Raw genomic sequence first — 15,669 nt, forward strand, 5'->3', positions numbered from 1 at the left:
TTTGAAATTATCCCATTTAAAAAATACTATTTAAGCCAAACAAAATAGGCTGTGGGTTGGATTATGCTCTTGAGCCCCCGATTTGTGGTTTCAGCACTGATTTCTATAACATTCATCACCATGTCTAAATCTCTTCCCTTTTCTTGAAGTTAGACTGATCAAAGCCAGCATTTCTCCTTTGTCTGCCTTGTTGAACCCTTTTCGATGATCAGAGTGCTTCTGTTTCCTGGAGCTACTGAAATAAGACTTCCCATAATTGCCACTGTTCTCCACTGCATGCTCTTCCTCCTCATAATCGCAGCATCACCTCTTTGAAGTTACTGCTGTCCACGTGTGCACACAGCTTCTGACCAGTCCCACGGCCTGCTCGGGAGACTTGTCGGGCCGTTGGTGTTATGTGCTTGACAGCGTGTCTCCTGACCACTCAGCACCCCCTTGCTGCCTCCTGTCCCTCACATCAGGTGGCCATTGTGCTTGTGCTTTAGCCACCCCAGATGGGACCCTGTAATTAGCGGGAAACTTCACCGTTAAGACTTTGAAATGCTGTCTCCCTTCTGTAGCCCCAACCCCTTCTGAGCTAGTCTTCATTCTTGTTTCTGTTCCATCCTCTGTGCGCTTGGGCTCCTCGGATTTTGCTTATAACCTTCACTGGTTTGAGCCTCGTCATCCACTTCAAGGTCACACTCCTGGCCCCCTAGAGTCGTCGTGTTGCCCCCTCCCCCTGCATTTCATGACCCAGCCTGCTGGTCCCTCTGCAAGCCCGGCAGTCTCCCACGTGCCCTTCCTCACTCCAGTACCCCCACCATGTGAACTCTCCAAGTGGAGCCTATAGGCCGAATAAGTGATTGTGCAAACCCCTTGGTGCTTGTGAAACCAAATTATTGGGTATTTACCGGCATTTAGAAAAAATGATACAGAATAATAAAATAGAGCAAAAAGTACACTGCTAGACTTACCCTAAGGGTACCATTTTATTCACCAGTGTCTAAGTGTGGGCAGCCGTCAGAATTGTATCTCATCTGACTGGGCCCCACGCCTGCTGCCTCACTTGTGGAACTCACCCTGCACACCTTGTCGGTGCGGCCTGCGGCCTCCTCCGGTTCGTCACTCCTGCCGGCACCTTGAACAAAACCATTAATCCAAACTCTGTACTGAGGGTCAGACCCTCCTGAACTGAGCTCCTTCCACCTGCCCGCATGGCTCACAGTTCCTCTGCTCTCCTTTGTCAGCGCTTCAGCCATCCCACTCCCTGCTTCCCCAGGAAACGTTCAGCTTCCCCACTCTGTTCGTGTTGCTCCTTCTTGTCCAACTACCCACTTCTGCTGGTCAGGATTTTGCTCATACTTTAAAGTCCATGTCAGGTGCCAGCTTCCTTCATGGAGCCTCTTTTTTTTTTTTGTAAAGATTTTATTGATTTATTTGAGAGAGACAACATGAACAGGGGAGGGGCAGAGGAGAAGGAGAAGCAGACACCCATTGCTGCATCGTAGGACCCTGAGGTCATATCATGACCTGAGCCAAAGGCAGACGCTTACCTGACTAAGCCACCCGGGCGCCCCACATGGAGCCTCTTCTGATGATCCCACAGGTTGGACCAGGCATACGCACAGTGCGCCTGTGCATCTGGGCTTCCTGGGTCCCGCTTTGTTACAGCTGCCTGGTGCGTCCCCAGCTGACTGCAAGCTGCTTGAGGCTGGGGACTCAGTTTACTCCTCTTGCATGTATGTAGTGTAGGTGCTTAACTTTTTAATCAGATATTTGCTTTGTTCTATTTATATAGACAGACATTTAATTATTTTCCTTCAACACCTGGATCAATGGCCATTGTGTAAGATTTATTTGCTCACCTTATATTCTTGATACTCTCTTTTCTGACTGGTTCCCAGTTGATGATTCATCTTCCCTTTAGCAAAAATCGAGTACCTGTTATTGGCCAGGCATTAAGGCAATCTATTAAAGAGATTGCAAAGAAAAAAGGAAGTCTCAGCCTATTACATAGCCTGGCAGCCACAGTCCTTGCTAATGATGCACACTAACGTCGTCATCTGAAGGAAAAGTAAAACCTCTATCTTTGACAAGTAGGAAGTTACCTCTTGGAGCCAAGTGCTTAGGCTTCTTAAGAAGACAGGTTGATGGCACAAAACGCTCTTTTTATTATTATATATTCTTAATTTTATTTTTTTAAATTGTGGTAAACTATAACAAATCTTACTGTTTTAACCATTGTTAAGTGTACAGTGTGGTGGCATTAAGTACAATCACACTGTCGTGCAACCATCCGCACCATCTGTTTCCAGAACTTTCTCATCTTCCCAAACTGAAACTCTGTCCCCACTAAACACCCAAACTGAAACTCTACCCCCCCCAACCCCCCCCACCCCAGCCCCTGGCGCCCACTACCTACTCTGTCTTGGAATTTCACTGCTGTCGGGACCTCATGTAAGTAGAATTGTACAGTATTTGTCCTTTTGTGACCAGCTTATTTCACTTAATACAGTGTTCTCAAGGTTCATCCATGTTTTGTAGCAGGTGTCAGGAGTTTATTCTTTTTCAAGGCTGAGTAATATTCTACTGTGTCTATACACATTTTCTTTATCCATTCATCTGTTGATGGTTGCTTCCACCTTTTGGCTGTTGTGATAATATTATTATGAAAATGGGTGTACAAATACCTGTTTGAGTTTCTGCTTTCAGTTCTTTTGGTATATACCTGGAAGTCGAATTGCTGGATCATAGGGTAGTTCTCTGGGTAATTTTTTGAGGAATGGTCATACTGTTTTCCACAGCAGCTGCGCCCTTTTGCATTCCCACCAGCAGTGTGTGAGGCTCCAATTTCTTCACCTCGCCAACACCTGCTTATTTATGTTTATTTTTTTGATAGTAGCCATCCTTATGGGTTTTGAATGGTATCTCATTGTGGTTTTGATTTTCATTTCCTTTATGATTAATGAAGTCGAGAATCTTTTCATGTGCCACTCACTTATTTTGAAAAATTATTTTTCCTTCTAAGACCACTATAACCAGTTCTTATAGAATAGGCAAGAGATGTGTAAGGTAAGAAGCTCTTCAGCTCTGATTCCAGATTTCCTCAGGGGGAGAGACTTAGTTTTTAGAGACATCGCTAAAATATGTCATAACTTGAAATTGCCCTTTTAATGTTGACAACAACAATAAAAATCTTCCGCCAAATTGGAGTTGACTTTTATGTCCTCATTCCTCTGTTGGACTCGAGCAGGAGTGAGTAGCTTGAGTAATCTCACCCACCCAGGACCTGGCAACTAGAGTTCAAGATCAAGGTGTCATTTTTTAAAAAAGCAAAAGAATTTAGGTCGACTCCTATCCTCTTACGTTCAGGTTAACTTACATCTTTTAAATCTCATAAGTGGCTGGAGGGTGTGTCACATTATTCCCTGAGCTGGTATAAAACCGTTCTAAAGAAAAACCTCACAGTATTTTTTTTCTTGATGTCGGAAAATCTATTTATGACAACTCATAGTGTTTCAGGTCCCATATGTTTGAAAAGTATGAAGAAGCAGATCCTTTCTTATGCAGCTTTCTTAAAGACAAATGGTAGCCGACTTTTATCAGCGTTTGTTATTTATGAAGGACTGAACTGTTTACATGCAGTTGCTCATTAACCGTTGCAGCTGCCCTTTGAGGTGTAGGGATGGTGTTACTTTTGCAGATGAAGAAGTGGAAGTGCAGAAAGTGTTAAAGTGGGCAGTGGGGTTCACCCCCTGGCACCAGAGACAGAAACCTGCCTTTATGGCGTCCGTGGTCTCGGGGTACCAGCCTGGGGTTTTCCTTACTGAGGCCGTGCAGAATTCCAGGTTTGGCTCACTCTCGGGGAGGGAGGCTTTACCCCTCTACTACCGCTTGTAGGAAGGTGGGTCTCAGGGCTTCAAGTTTTTAGCTTGAAATAATCATCCCAGTATCGTATGTCATAGTTTTCCCTCACTTCTAAAATTAGAATTAAGAACCAGGTGTACCGATTTCGTTATATTCTGCCCAGTTTGCACCTGGAGCTGGAGGCCAGGGAATCAGAGAAGCAGGGTGCTGTCCCCGGGCAGCTTAGGTGGGAGGCGGGCCCCAGAGCAGAGGACTTACAGGCCCGGAGAGCAGATGCTCAAAAGAGAGGGACAGCCAGCGCCTGTCAGACCCTGCTTCCCTGAAGCCTAACTCTGACATTTACTTTTTATCTTTAATTAAATAATTGCCTTTCAAGTCCTGTTTTGACGCAGCCTAGACCCTTTTCCTGTCCCTAGCCAGACCTTGCACCGACCCAGTCCCAACACCTGCTCTTTGAGGTGGTGCTCGTCTTGAGGCATTGTCCCGGGGCCCTCTGGCCAGGGGACTTGGTTCGTTTATTCGCAGGTCTGTAGTGGCCCAGTCTCACCTGCAGTGGGCTCTCCTGCTTCCTGAAGCCCCACGATCTGCGGAGAGATGTGTTTTCACATAATAGGATCTTAGACTGTGCTGTTCATGCCTGTTAATGCTGTGTTCACCTGGTGAAGTAGCTTAAAATAGTCTTCCAGCTGGTGTCTTGTAGACTGTTGACTTTTTTCTTTTTTAAAATAAACTTAACTGTGGAATAATTTTAGGTTTATAGAAAAGTTGCCAAGAGGGTACAGAGGGTTCCCGAATAACCTTCCCTCCGCTTCCATGCGTGGTAACAGCTTGTGAGCGAGCGGTTATCAAAACTAAGAAGTTCGCATTGATGCGGTACCATGAGCCTCACTGTGTTCTTCATTCAGTTCTTATCCCTCCTTCCGCCGGGGTTCTTTTAGGCTCCGTGCCCCGATCTGGGTTGCCCTGTGGCCTTCAGGTGTCTCATCTCCTCAGGCCCCTCTGGTCCAGGACAGCTCCTCAACCTCTGTTTCTTTGGTGTCCTTGGCACTTTGGGTTACTGAGCAGGTATTTTGTAGGCTGGCCTCCAGTTTGGGCTGCCTGGTGCTTTCTCATGTTTTGGGAGGAATGCCCCAGAGGTGCAGTGCCCTTTGCCACACCATACCATGGTGGAGTCTGCTGGCATCTGCTCTGTGACACGACTTCATCCCGTTGCTGGTTTGCTTCTTTGGAAGTGGTCCTTTAGGCTAGCCCCCTCTCGGGGGGACGGTGGGGGTGAGCTTCAGCTCCTGGGAGGGATTTCACATTATTGTTGGAATTCTTGTGTAGGGCAGACTGTGTTTATGTAATCATTTGTTTGGACTAATATGGGCTCGTGTATTAGTTTTATACTTTAGGTGATAACCTAATATGTTCTTTATTTTGTTGCATAAATTATTCTAGCTTTGGCCATTGGGAGTCTCTCGGGGGGGGGGGCGGTTTCCTGTGTCCTGGCACACCCCTCCTTCGTTTTGTGAGCACCTCCTTCCTTTCTGGCACTACAGAGACGTGCCCTAGGACCGTCTTGGATTTCCCTGCCCTGGCATCACCCATTTTTCTCAAGGGCCCTGGTTCCATTTCGTGGAGAATGGAATTTAGAAACCACATCAGAGCGCAGGTGTTCTCACTCCTGGGGTGTCGCTGCTTTTCAGCTGTCTTTCAACAGCGGGGAGGTGTGTGTGTACACACGTCACCTCTGATGATTTCTGTGCCTGTCTGTGTTGTCACCTACACATCAGTTCATAGGACGTCTCCATGGCTAAGCTGGCACCATAGGGTCGTGCCAGCCTCCTCCTTTTGCCCATGTGTAACCCCGTTCTCTGACGGTGAGACACCTGGCTCGTCCACCATTCATGATGTGGTCTCAGCGCTGTCACCTGCACCCCTGTGCCCTCGAGATACACATTACCAGGAGAGGTCAGCATCTGAGTGGTGCCTGTCCTCAGAAGTCTGACCTTCCATTCAAAACATTGTTCTCCAAAGTTACCTAGGGCAGCAGCCCCCACCCCACTCAGAGAGGTCATTTCAGACTTTTCTAGTACAGTTCTGTACCTTAGCCAGTCTGCATTCATTCCTGGCCCCCAGATGTCCCGGCCGATTTGTTTTTAATTTGCATACGTTAAAGTTCATTCTCCGTGTGAGAGGTGTAGTTGTATGAGTTTGGACAGTGCATATGTCATGTGTGTCCACCACCTACATCCCCAGCTCTGAACTCTGGCCTCAGGGTTTTGTGGTAACGGACCACCACGCGTCCATTACCCGCCCGCCGGGGGAGGATCGTGTCTCTGTTACCTTATGGTTTTAAGGCCATGTTGCCTTTCCTCAGGTAAAGGTGGGAGAGAATACCAGAAATTTGGAAGTTGAAGGAAACTTAAAGACCCATGAATTGTACATTCCTGGCTGGGCAGGTGGGCGTCAAGCCAGAACTGGGACCTAGGCGTTCTGGTTCTGTCCCCTTTGCCGGCCCTCAGGGTGCCTGAGGTGGGAAAGATGAGCAAGACAGGGGCACAGGTCAGCCCACCTTGACTCGAGCCTTGAAGTCCATGCTCACGGGCTTGATTCCTCCATCTTTTGTTTTAGGACGTTAATTCTAGTGGGCAGCTATTTGTTTAACGCTGGGTGTGCTTTGAGGGAGGATAAGGTATTGTTAATCATTTGCAAGTTAGTGTTCTAGTGAATTAATAAGAGCTCATTCACTTTGCTTTTTAATGCCAACTGAAACCAGATGTTCTGAAAGAACAGGGAACTGTGCTTGGGATGGCGGAAGGAGGCGATGGTGGAGAGCCCCAAGTCCGCCCTCTGCGAGGCCCTCTGCCTGCTCCTTCTGCTGGATAGAGCAGATCTCACCCATCTGCGCAGGTAGCTTAAAGACTCCTGGGGCCCCGTAATGGGGCCCCCAGTGTTCTTCTTTCTTTTGGAATTTACCATGTGCCAGATGCCAGGCTAGACCCCTGGTTGGCAGATGAGTAAGTGCATGCCTTGTCATCCTTGGGGAAGGAAGAGCGCCTGTCCCCACTGTGGTGACACTGAGGAGGCCAGTGTGGGTGTGGCTTATCCTAGTGCTGCTTCAGCGTTTTTATTCATTTTTTTTTCCTCTAAGGAAGTTTTCGTTAAGCTTAATTGCACCGTCCTGACACAGCTGTTGGCGTTTGCTGTGTCCCTTCCAGTGTTTCCCCACTGACGCAGCTTCGCGCTGCTCTGTGTACAGGGGATTGATTCTGAACAGTTTGCTTAGTGTTTTGTCGAAAGCTTTTGCCCGTGTTTCTGCACAACACTGCGGGCTGCTGTGTTTGCCCAGCTCCTGGGTGTTAGCTTACGTTCTCCCACGGGAGCCTGCTCTGACCCTCTGACGCTCCCAGCATTTGTTACCGGTGCTGGTTTCTTAGGCTCCGTTTCCTGGAGTGAGATCACCGGGTCAAAGGGCACGCACATTTTCAGGTTCTGAAAGTATAGTGCCGATTGTTGTAGGACTCTGAAGCCTTCCTTGAGAACTGCCAGGTGAGACCCCATCCCTGCTTCCTCTGAGTTTGCCACTGCCACCTCCCCGCTGTGCTCACGTCGGGCCAGTGCACCTGCCCTCCCCCCTGGGGCCCTGGTCGTGGGCCCTCATACCGGGCTGGTCCCCCTCCCCTCCTCCCCTTCCCGGGTGGCTGTGAGGCGTGCAGCCTGGTGACTGGCACGGGGGCGCTCAGGAAGGATGACGGCCCCGGCTGCAGCGTCCTGGGAGAGTGGTTTAATAGACTCTGTCACAAACGTACATACCGGGTGTGCAGTGTGCAGCTCCTGCACTTAATTCTGCCCCATCTCCACAGGGCGCCTGGCTCTGGAGCAAGTTGCCATGCTGCCTTTTCTGGAACTCCTTGGAGGGGTGGGGGGTGAGGGGTGGTCACTCACAGTCTCCTTTCATTTCAGGGCTTCTGGGGAGATTGTGCAGATTTATGATTAAAGTTGTCTGGACGACAGCCAGGGTTTGCTGTGATTTAGAAATGTTTTAAGACGTTGCTGTCATTATAAAGTTGTGCATCCTGAAGTGGGGGGAGGCGGGGGCTTGGGCTGGGAGAGGTGGAGCTGGCCTCACTTCAGAATTTTCTTAAACTGTACTTTTCTGTTTTAGTGAAGGTACAGTGTTTTTAGATAAGGGACGAAAGTGCATTTTTCTATTCTAAGAAATAGAAATAAATTGACTAAATGTTTATATTTTTCTTACGAAGTAAAATGTTTTTATAAAAGTATTAAGAGAATGCAGGAAATTACTTTTCCTCTAAATAGCATTTTTAAAGGGTTTGCCTTGCTTCTAAGTGAGATTTCATTATAACTAACTTTCCAACAAAATACGGTGACCACTTGTCCTGTGAAATTCAGTGAGAAATGGGAGCAACTCCACAGTGTGCCCAGCCGGTGACCCCTGAACACTCGTACTTACTGTTTGGATGTGATTTAGTTTTGATTTTAATTCAGTATAGCCACACATTGGACAGTATAGTTCTAGACACTTATATTTAAGGCGCATGTTTTTCAACTTTAGGGCTCTTTGGGGAGTTAATTTTCTACCGTTAGCTGAGTCACTTGATTTAATTTAAAAATCTGTTTTCTCAAATACCTTATCTATTGTAGAAACAAAAAATCTACCAGATTTCAGTTGGTTGAATGAATTTGGGAAATAGGAGAAGAATTGATTGTCTTTGACTTTATATATTTTAGGAAAGTGTTTTTCAAATGCCTTTTGGTATGTTTTGGGAGTAGAAAGATTCCTAGAGCCTTTTACTTTTCCACGGGTGTTGCCCGCTGCCCGCCCTTAGGATGCTACGGTCCCCGAGATTCCTGGGTCTCCGGGATACCTGCGGCGGACCACTCACCCTGGGAGAGTCGGGACAAGGAAAGAAGCTGCAGCTTTGTAGTCTTCATCACTAAGCAGGCAGTGAGTTTCAGCCTGGTCCCCATGGTGGTCCTGAGCCTGGGACTACACCACCAGGTCTGATCCTTTGCACGGGGTAACCATGTGACAGTGTTGTTTGGGGTAAATGTTCACCTTTACTACTGTCCCCATATGCTGAGTGCTCTAGCGTGTATAATAACTAGCAGATCTGTGGGTGAAGGGTAACGCTTGGCTTTTCTGTAAAAAAAAAAATCGTTTTTATTATTTTACCTATTTGACATATTTCTACTTTGAAGAAATTATTTGGTTTTACCGAGGTGGCTGGCTTCTGTCTCCTGCTTTGACACTTGTTTATTTTCCTCTTTTATCCGTGTTTCTTCTCCCTTTTTTCCCTCAGAATACTGTTAACGGGGATCAGCTGGCATTGTGTATTTTTAAGCAGGACGATCTTTGACTATGACAAGAAATGGGCAGTTAATTTGCAGTTTAGATGGGATTGTAGTCACTGACCAGGAGATGGCTCCCACAGAGCTTGCTCCCACGAGCGGTGTGCCACACCCTTTTTATGGTTCTTTGATTCTTTGGCTCTTTTGGGTGTTTCTGTATCTGGGATCTGCAGGTTCTGCACAGAGGCGTCTGCATGGGCACTGTGGCGGGCGGGCTCTGACCACATGCTCCTCTTGCTTGCACAGGTGGCCCAGAGCATCGAGGACCACCATCAGGAAGTGATCGGTTTCTGCAGAGAAAACGGCTTCCACGGCTTGGTCGCCTACGACTCCGACTACGCGCTGTGCAACATCCCTTACTACTTCAGTGCCCACGCCCTCAAACTGAGCCGGAATGGGAAAAGTCTCACCACGAGCCAGTATCTGATGCACGAGGTCGCCAAGCAGCTGGACCTGAACCCAAACCGCTTCCCTATCTTTGCTGCTCTGTTAGGTAGGTGGGCAGTGTGAACTGCTTCGTTTGATAGGGTTCTACGCTGGGAACACATATATATATATATATATTTTTTAAGATTTTATTTATTTATTTGACAGAGAGAGAGACAGCGAGAGAGGGAACACAAGCAGGGGGAGGGGGAGAGGGAGAAGCAGGCTTCCCGCGGAGCGGGGAGCCTGATGCGGGGCTCGATCCCAGATCCCGGGATCATGACCTGAGCCGAAAGCAGATGCTTAACGACTGAGCCACCCAGGCACCCCGCACACTGATATTTTTAAATGTCAGTGCTGGAATGTTGTGGAGTGTGCCCCTCCTCAGTGGTGTTCCTTACTCAGTATTATTTTTTGGTGTCGCTGATAATGTGCTTCTTTTGTTCTTAAGTATTCGTTTATGTGTTGTTCTTTCCGGGGCGGAAAACTAATTTTGTGAATAAATTCACTAATACTTTGGGGAAAATGGTATTTTAAAATCACAAATGTTAAGCACATCCTCACTATGAAAATTAGACATTTAACCCTTTGTCATAACTTATGTTTGTTAGAGAAGAAAATGTGTTGTGAACTCAGCTCTGTCATGGGTTCTTGTGTGTTGGGGGCACTCACTGCTTTGAAAGAAAAACAACAAACATAAGCTACCTTAGCTCACCTCCAATACCTGCATTTTAGATGTCTAGAAACTCCCTCGGAGGAATTCCTCATGCTGGATACCTAGAAGAGATGAAATCTTGTTTTGATTGAAGTTTTATATATTAATTCGTTTCATGTAAAAACGACTTTCCAATAGTTATATATTCATCTATCACTTTTGTTTGCATTTTGCAGTTTTTTCTTTCTTTTCTGTTCATTCCTGGTTTTGTGCTTGTAGTATGCACGTTTAAAGCTACTTGGACACCCAGCTGTAGTGGCTGGTTTTGTAAGAATTGTGCCCACAGTGTGAATGGGCGTTCTCCAGGCTGGGCCCTCCTGGGATCGCAGCCCAGGGGCCGCAGTGGCGGGTGGGGGGCCGCTAGGGACATGCAGGCCCTGTTTGAATGCTCCGTGGTCTCCAGATAAGTGAGATCTTACTGTGTTCTCCGTTTGTCTTCTCTGAAATGTGTAGGATGGCAGTCATATTGTGAGCTGTGTTTAGATGTTTCTACTTATGAGATTTTATAAACATTCCAAAAAGTTTTTACACAGTTAGAAATTACACTGAGGGAGCCACAATTTTTTTTGTGTTGTATTTGGTGATAGCATTTCAAACTGTGTAACCACCAATCCGTCAACAGTTCTGATTTTGCAGATTATCCTTGCTTGAATCTCACCTTAACTATGTGTTGTTAAGCACGTGGCTGTTTTCTGTCCATTTGGACTTGGGATTTGGAGAATTAAAACCAATTTTCTAAATATACTTTCATATTTTCAAATATTAAAATATAGAAGGTATTTTCTCTGATGTTAAAAGTGATTATGTAAATGGGGATATTGTGAAAAGTTTCCTGTTTACCTAAATGTTACACAAAATGACTTCGGCATATTAATTGACCTTAAATGAACTGGAAAATTGAATGCTTGCAGAATATTGGGATTCCCTAGCTAATTTGAGATATGGAGGATATTTGTTTATTGTATTTGAGAAACGTTGAATATATTTCTTAGGAGAGAGTGCAAACTCTGTACTCTTCTGGCTAAATTACCCTGTGAAGTCTTTTTTTTTTTTTTTTTTTTAAAGATTTTTTATTTATTTATTTGAGAGAGAGAGAATGAGAGAGAGCAAGCACATGAGAGGGGGGAGGGTCAGAGGGAGAAGCAGACTCCCTGCCGAGCAGGGAGCCCAATGCGGGACTCGATCCAGGGACTCCAGGATCATGACCTGAGCCGAAGGCAGTCGCTTAACCAGCTGAGCCACCCAGGCGCCCATACCCTGTGAAGTCTTAAAATGAGTGAAAAACAATAGTTACATTTTGAATAATAATGAATTTAGGGCTTGGAATTTCTTTAAAAATTTTATTTTTTTTATTTTTTATTTTTTTTTATTTTTTTTTTAAAGATTTTATTTATTTATTTGAGAGAGAGAATGAGACAGAGAGAGAGGGCATGAGATGGGGGAGGATCAGAGGGAGAAGCAGACTCCCTGCCGAGCAGGGAGCCTGATGCGGGACTCGATCCCGGGACTCCAGGATCATGACCTGAGCCGAAGGCAGTCGCCTAACCAACTGAGCCACCCAGGCGCCCTCTTTAAAAATTTTAGACTAGTTGCAGGTAAAGTCTTAATTGGGCGCGCATTTTTATTTTAGATTTTGTGTAAAAGTTTCAGTGTTCTCAAATGAGAAAGATTATTTTTCTTTTCCTTTTCCTTTTTGTAATGGGTAGTGTAGTTATATGAGTTATTTTGTTTTAGAGAGGTTGGGTAGAATATTCAGTTAAGTATGTGACCCAGATTTTAATAGACTATTACTGATGTTGGAATTGGCCTCATATTTTTTCAGATAGAAGCTTCAAAAAAAATCTAAGATGCATCATACTTCACAGTAAAGTTCTGTGCACCTGTGAACCCAGGAAGGCAGTGCAAAGCTCAGTAAGACAGTGAGGACGTAACTTTGCTCCTCTGGAATTCATGGCAGCTCAGCGCTCATGTGTCGAGTACTTTCATGTTTAGAGTATTAAGATTAATTAATTAGTTACTAAGAAATCACTTTTTTTTTTTTTAGATTTTATTTATTTGAGAGTGAGAGAGCATGCACAAGCGGGGGGGGGAGGGGCATTGGGAGAGGGAGAAGCAGACTCCCCCCTGAGCAGGGAGCCCGATGCGGGGCTCGATCCCAGGACCCTGGGATCATGACCTGAGCTGAAGGCAGACGCTTAACAACTGAGCCACCCAGGCGCCCCGAACTCATCTTGTTTTGCTTTCTCTTAGTAGTTAATTAATGAATCTGCCCTCTCAGTGGGGAGGGGACTAAATCATGATATAAAAATCACAGAATTATTCAGGAACTTGACACTTTTAAATTGCATCGAGAGAACTAACACGCTAATGATGTTGGCATGTTGGCATCCAAGTGCTACAGTGAAGGGAGAGTGTTCCCCAAAGTCCAGTTTCTCAGCCGGATGCAGCTCGTATTTTTGAGGCAGCCCTGGTGATAGGGCGTCCAGCCGAGTGGCATTCCTGGTGCTGGTGTGGTCTGTGCTTCGTCATCTGTGGGTGATGGTGGAAGTGATGGGAGGAGGTTGACCCATGTCACAAGTCACGTAACTGTGCTTAGAGAGATTCTGGAAGTGCGCAGTCTGCCTCTGCTGTGGAACCTGGAGTTTGAAGCCTAGGGTCTCGTGAGCAGACGAAACCCGATATCCCAGCATTGTCAGACTGACCTTAGCACTGTCGAGCGAAGTCACTTCAGGTTTATGCAGTTTGTTCCGTTGGAATGCTGTTGGAACTGTCCTGGAGACTCACGTCGTGCTGAGGCAGCTGCAGGAGGTCTGCCTGCTGGCTGTTGCTTTGTATGAAAAGATGAAGATGTATTTTCAGTGTTTGTGTGGAAGTTTTATGTGGTATGTCAAAGGAGACGGTCCTAAGTTACCGCAGCGTCTAAAACGAAGCCCCTAGGGACCTGCGGATGGTGGTGTGCAGTGTCAGTGACGCGCTCTTTCTCACTGTGCCGTGTCTGTGTTGCAGGGAATCACATCCTGCCCGACGAAGACCTGGCCTCCTTCCACTGGAGCTTACTGGGCCCAGAGCATCCACTAGCCTCGCTGAAGGTACAAGTGCACTTGGTCTCCAACGCTGGTGACGGTCAGCTGTTGAGTTTGCTGCTGCTGTAGTGATGTGAATGATGTTCCGTTACTGTAGAAGGAGATAGGCTGCAGAGTGAGCGATACCACGCCTCCCCTCACCACCGTCAGCACTGACAGACCCACAAACCTGCCTTATCTTGTTCCCAACACTTAGGCTTTAGCGAGATAAATGAATGTCCTTAAACGTCTCCTTAGAGGAATTCATGCTTTGTTCCTAGGTAGGTGGAAATCTTTTAGCTAAAGGTTTTTTATATTGTTTTACAAATCCTAATATTTTTAATAGGTAATACAGTCAGCTGTTACTTGGATCATGTCTTAGCATAGTTTGATAAATTTCATAATGTTCTATAATTTTCTAAAATAATAAAAGTCTAATTAATAATTAAGGTTTTAGTGTTTGGGTGATGGAGGGGACCCGACCAAGTTCGTTAGAGAAATGTTCCCTTTATACTGCTTTATTAACACTTTATATTTTTATCTTTCTTGCCTTCCTGTTGTGAAAGTGAGGAGCGTTGGAAACACGCACGGTTTTCTAAAGCGGGAGGGCTGTGGGGACGCCTGCCTGGTGTGTACTGGCCAGCAGCCTCCTGGGACTCTTGAGTCCCCTTTGCCGTGACCACAGTCGCTCTTGGGGGGCGGGTGGGAAGTCTGTCGGGCAGCCTGGGCCTTGGTTCCTGTAGCGAAGGGGCTGCTTGGGATGGTTCCCAGGGGTGCTTCTGTGAAATTCTGTCTCCTGTCAGATTGACCCTCCCGCTGTAAACTATCTTCTGTGGTGGTTAGTTTCAAAGCGGATTTTGTGTGTAACTTGGCGTGAACTTTGGAGAAACCGGATCATTCAAGCGCATCTCTTTCCTGCCTCTTTCCTCTGGCTCCTTGCCCCCTGGGCCCCTCCCTTCTGGCGTGCTGGCTGTCAGGACGCTTTCCTTGTCCTTCTGACAGTTTTCGGGCCTGGGGTTTTCAACTTCTCCTCTTGTTAGAAGCTACTTGTTTTCTTTGTGTTTTTCATCCTTGAAGGAGAGAAGCTTTCTTCCTGCTGTTGGCCGTAGTGTCATTCCTGTGTCCTCATGGATGGAAGTGCTGCCGTTTGTGGTCCTGCCGGTCCACTGCTGATGTGCAGCCTGAAGGCAGGTGCGCTTGCATGAGGTGTTGTGCTCATCCGGTTTGCCTGGCAGTGAGCTTTTGTAGGTGGGATGAAGGGAAGGCTGGCTTCTTACAAGGGTCAGGCAGTTTTGGGTAGCAGCGGAGAGGCTCCCGAGACCCCAGACCACACGTGCATTTCAGCCGAGCTGGCTTTGGTCACACGTCAGACATTAGACAGCAGCACTGTTGATGGGGTTAGTGGGGGACCAGCTCAATCTCGTGGCAGGTCACTAACATCATTAGCATGTGCTTTTCCTCACTTTGTTTAAGAAAAATATTCAGTACGTGGAAAGTTGAAATAGACAATGTCCATCCATGTATCTACTTGGTTCTACAGTTAACATTTTGCCATAAAGTATATTTCTATTTATCTTTGTTTTTTAACTCCACTATTTGGAAGTTAGTTGCAGACATCCTAACACTTCACCTGTGAAAACTTCGGTTTCTATCACGACCCCCTAGAAATAAGGCTAGTCTCTTCCTCACTCATATTACTATTAGCAAACCGAACTACATCAGCAGCAGCCCCTGCGTTCTGTAAGGTCAGGTTCATGTTCACGTTTTTCACTTGTTCCTGCAAGTCATTTAAAGTGTGTGTGTGGTTTTTTTTTAAAGTCAGGATCCAATCAGGTTTTTCGTATTATCATGTGTACTGTAAATATCAGCTGGGGGTTTTTGTGGGTATGATGGAGAAGCAATCTGCAATAATTTTTCAATGACTTGATAAGTTCTGGGTGTTTCAGAGTCACGGTCTGCAATGCAGGCACACCTGGCTTTGAGTTCAGGTACTGCGCAGTGTCTGTGTTTGGCCTTTTGTGCACACGTCCTGTGTGTAGCATCATTTTGGCATCGTGGCAGACGTGGGGAAGTCGGACATGATGGTGCCCTTTCTCATGAGCATCCCTGCTGTGTCACACTGTTCCTATCCTGTCTGCTTTACCCCGCTCGTAAAAGTAACCACATCTTTTGAAAATTTGGTTAGTTGCGTGTGACACTTTCTTGTGATTTTTAACAGTCTGTGGTAGACACAGCTTTCACAGGCATCTGATTCATGTC

General features: G+C 46.3%; 1 protein-coding gene across 3 annotated transcripts in view; it reads left to right on the forward strand.

The window, feature by feature from the left end:
- Window positions 1-15,669, forward strand: part of FAM120A (family with sequence similarity 120 member A) — a 93,832-nt gene that overhangs the window by 5,279 nt on the left and 72,884 nt on the right. For all 3 annotated transcript variants that reach the window (XM_036113721.2, XM_036113722.2, XM_036113719.2), the window contains exons 2-3: window positions 9,454-9,700; window positions 13,355-13,437. In XM_036113721.2, coding sequence (XP_035969614.1) covers window positions 9,454-9,700; window positions 13,355-13,437 — 330 coding nt within the window. The remainder of the gene's footprint in view (window positions 1-9,453; window positions 9,701-13,354; window positions 13,438-15,669) is intronic.

This window comes from Halichoerus grypus, chromosome 14 (genome assembly GCF_964656455.1).
Source record: "Halichoerus grypus chromosome 14, mHalGry1.hap1.1, whole genome shotgun sequence".
NCBI lineage: Eukaryota > Metazoa > Chordata > Mammalia > Carnivora > Phocidae > Halichoerus > Halichoerus grypus.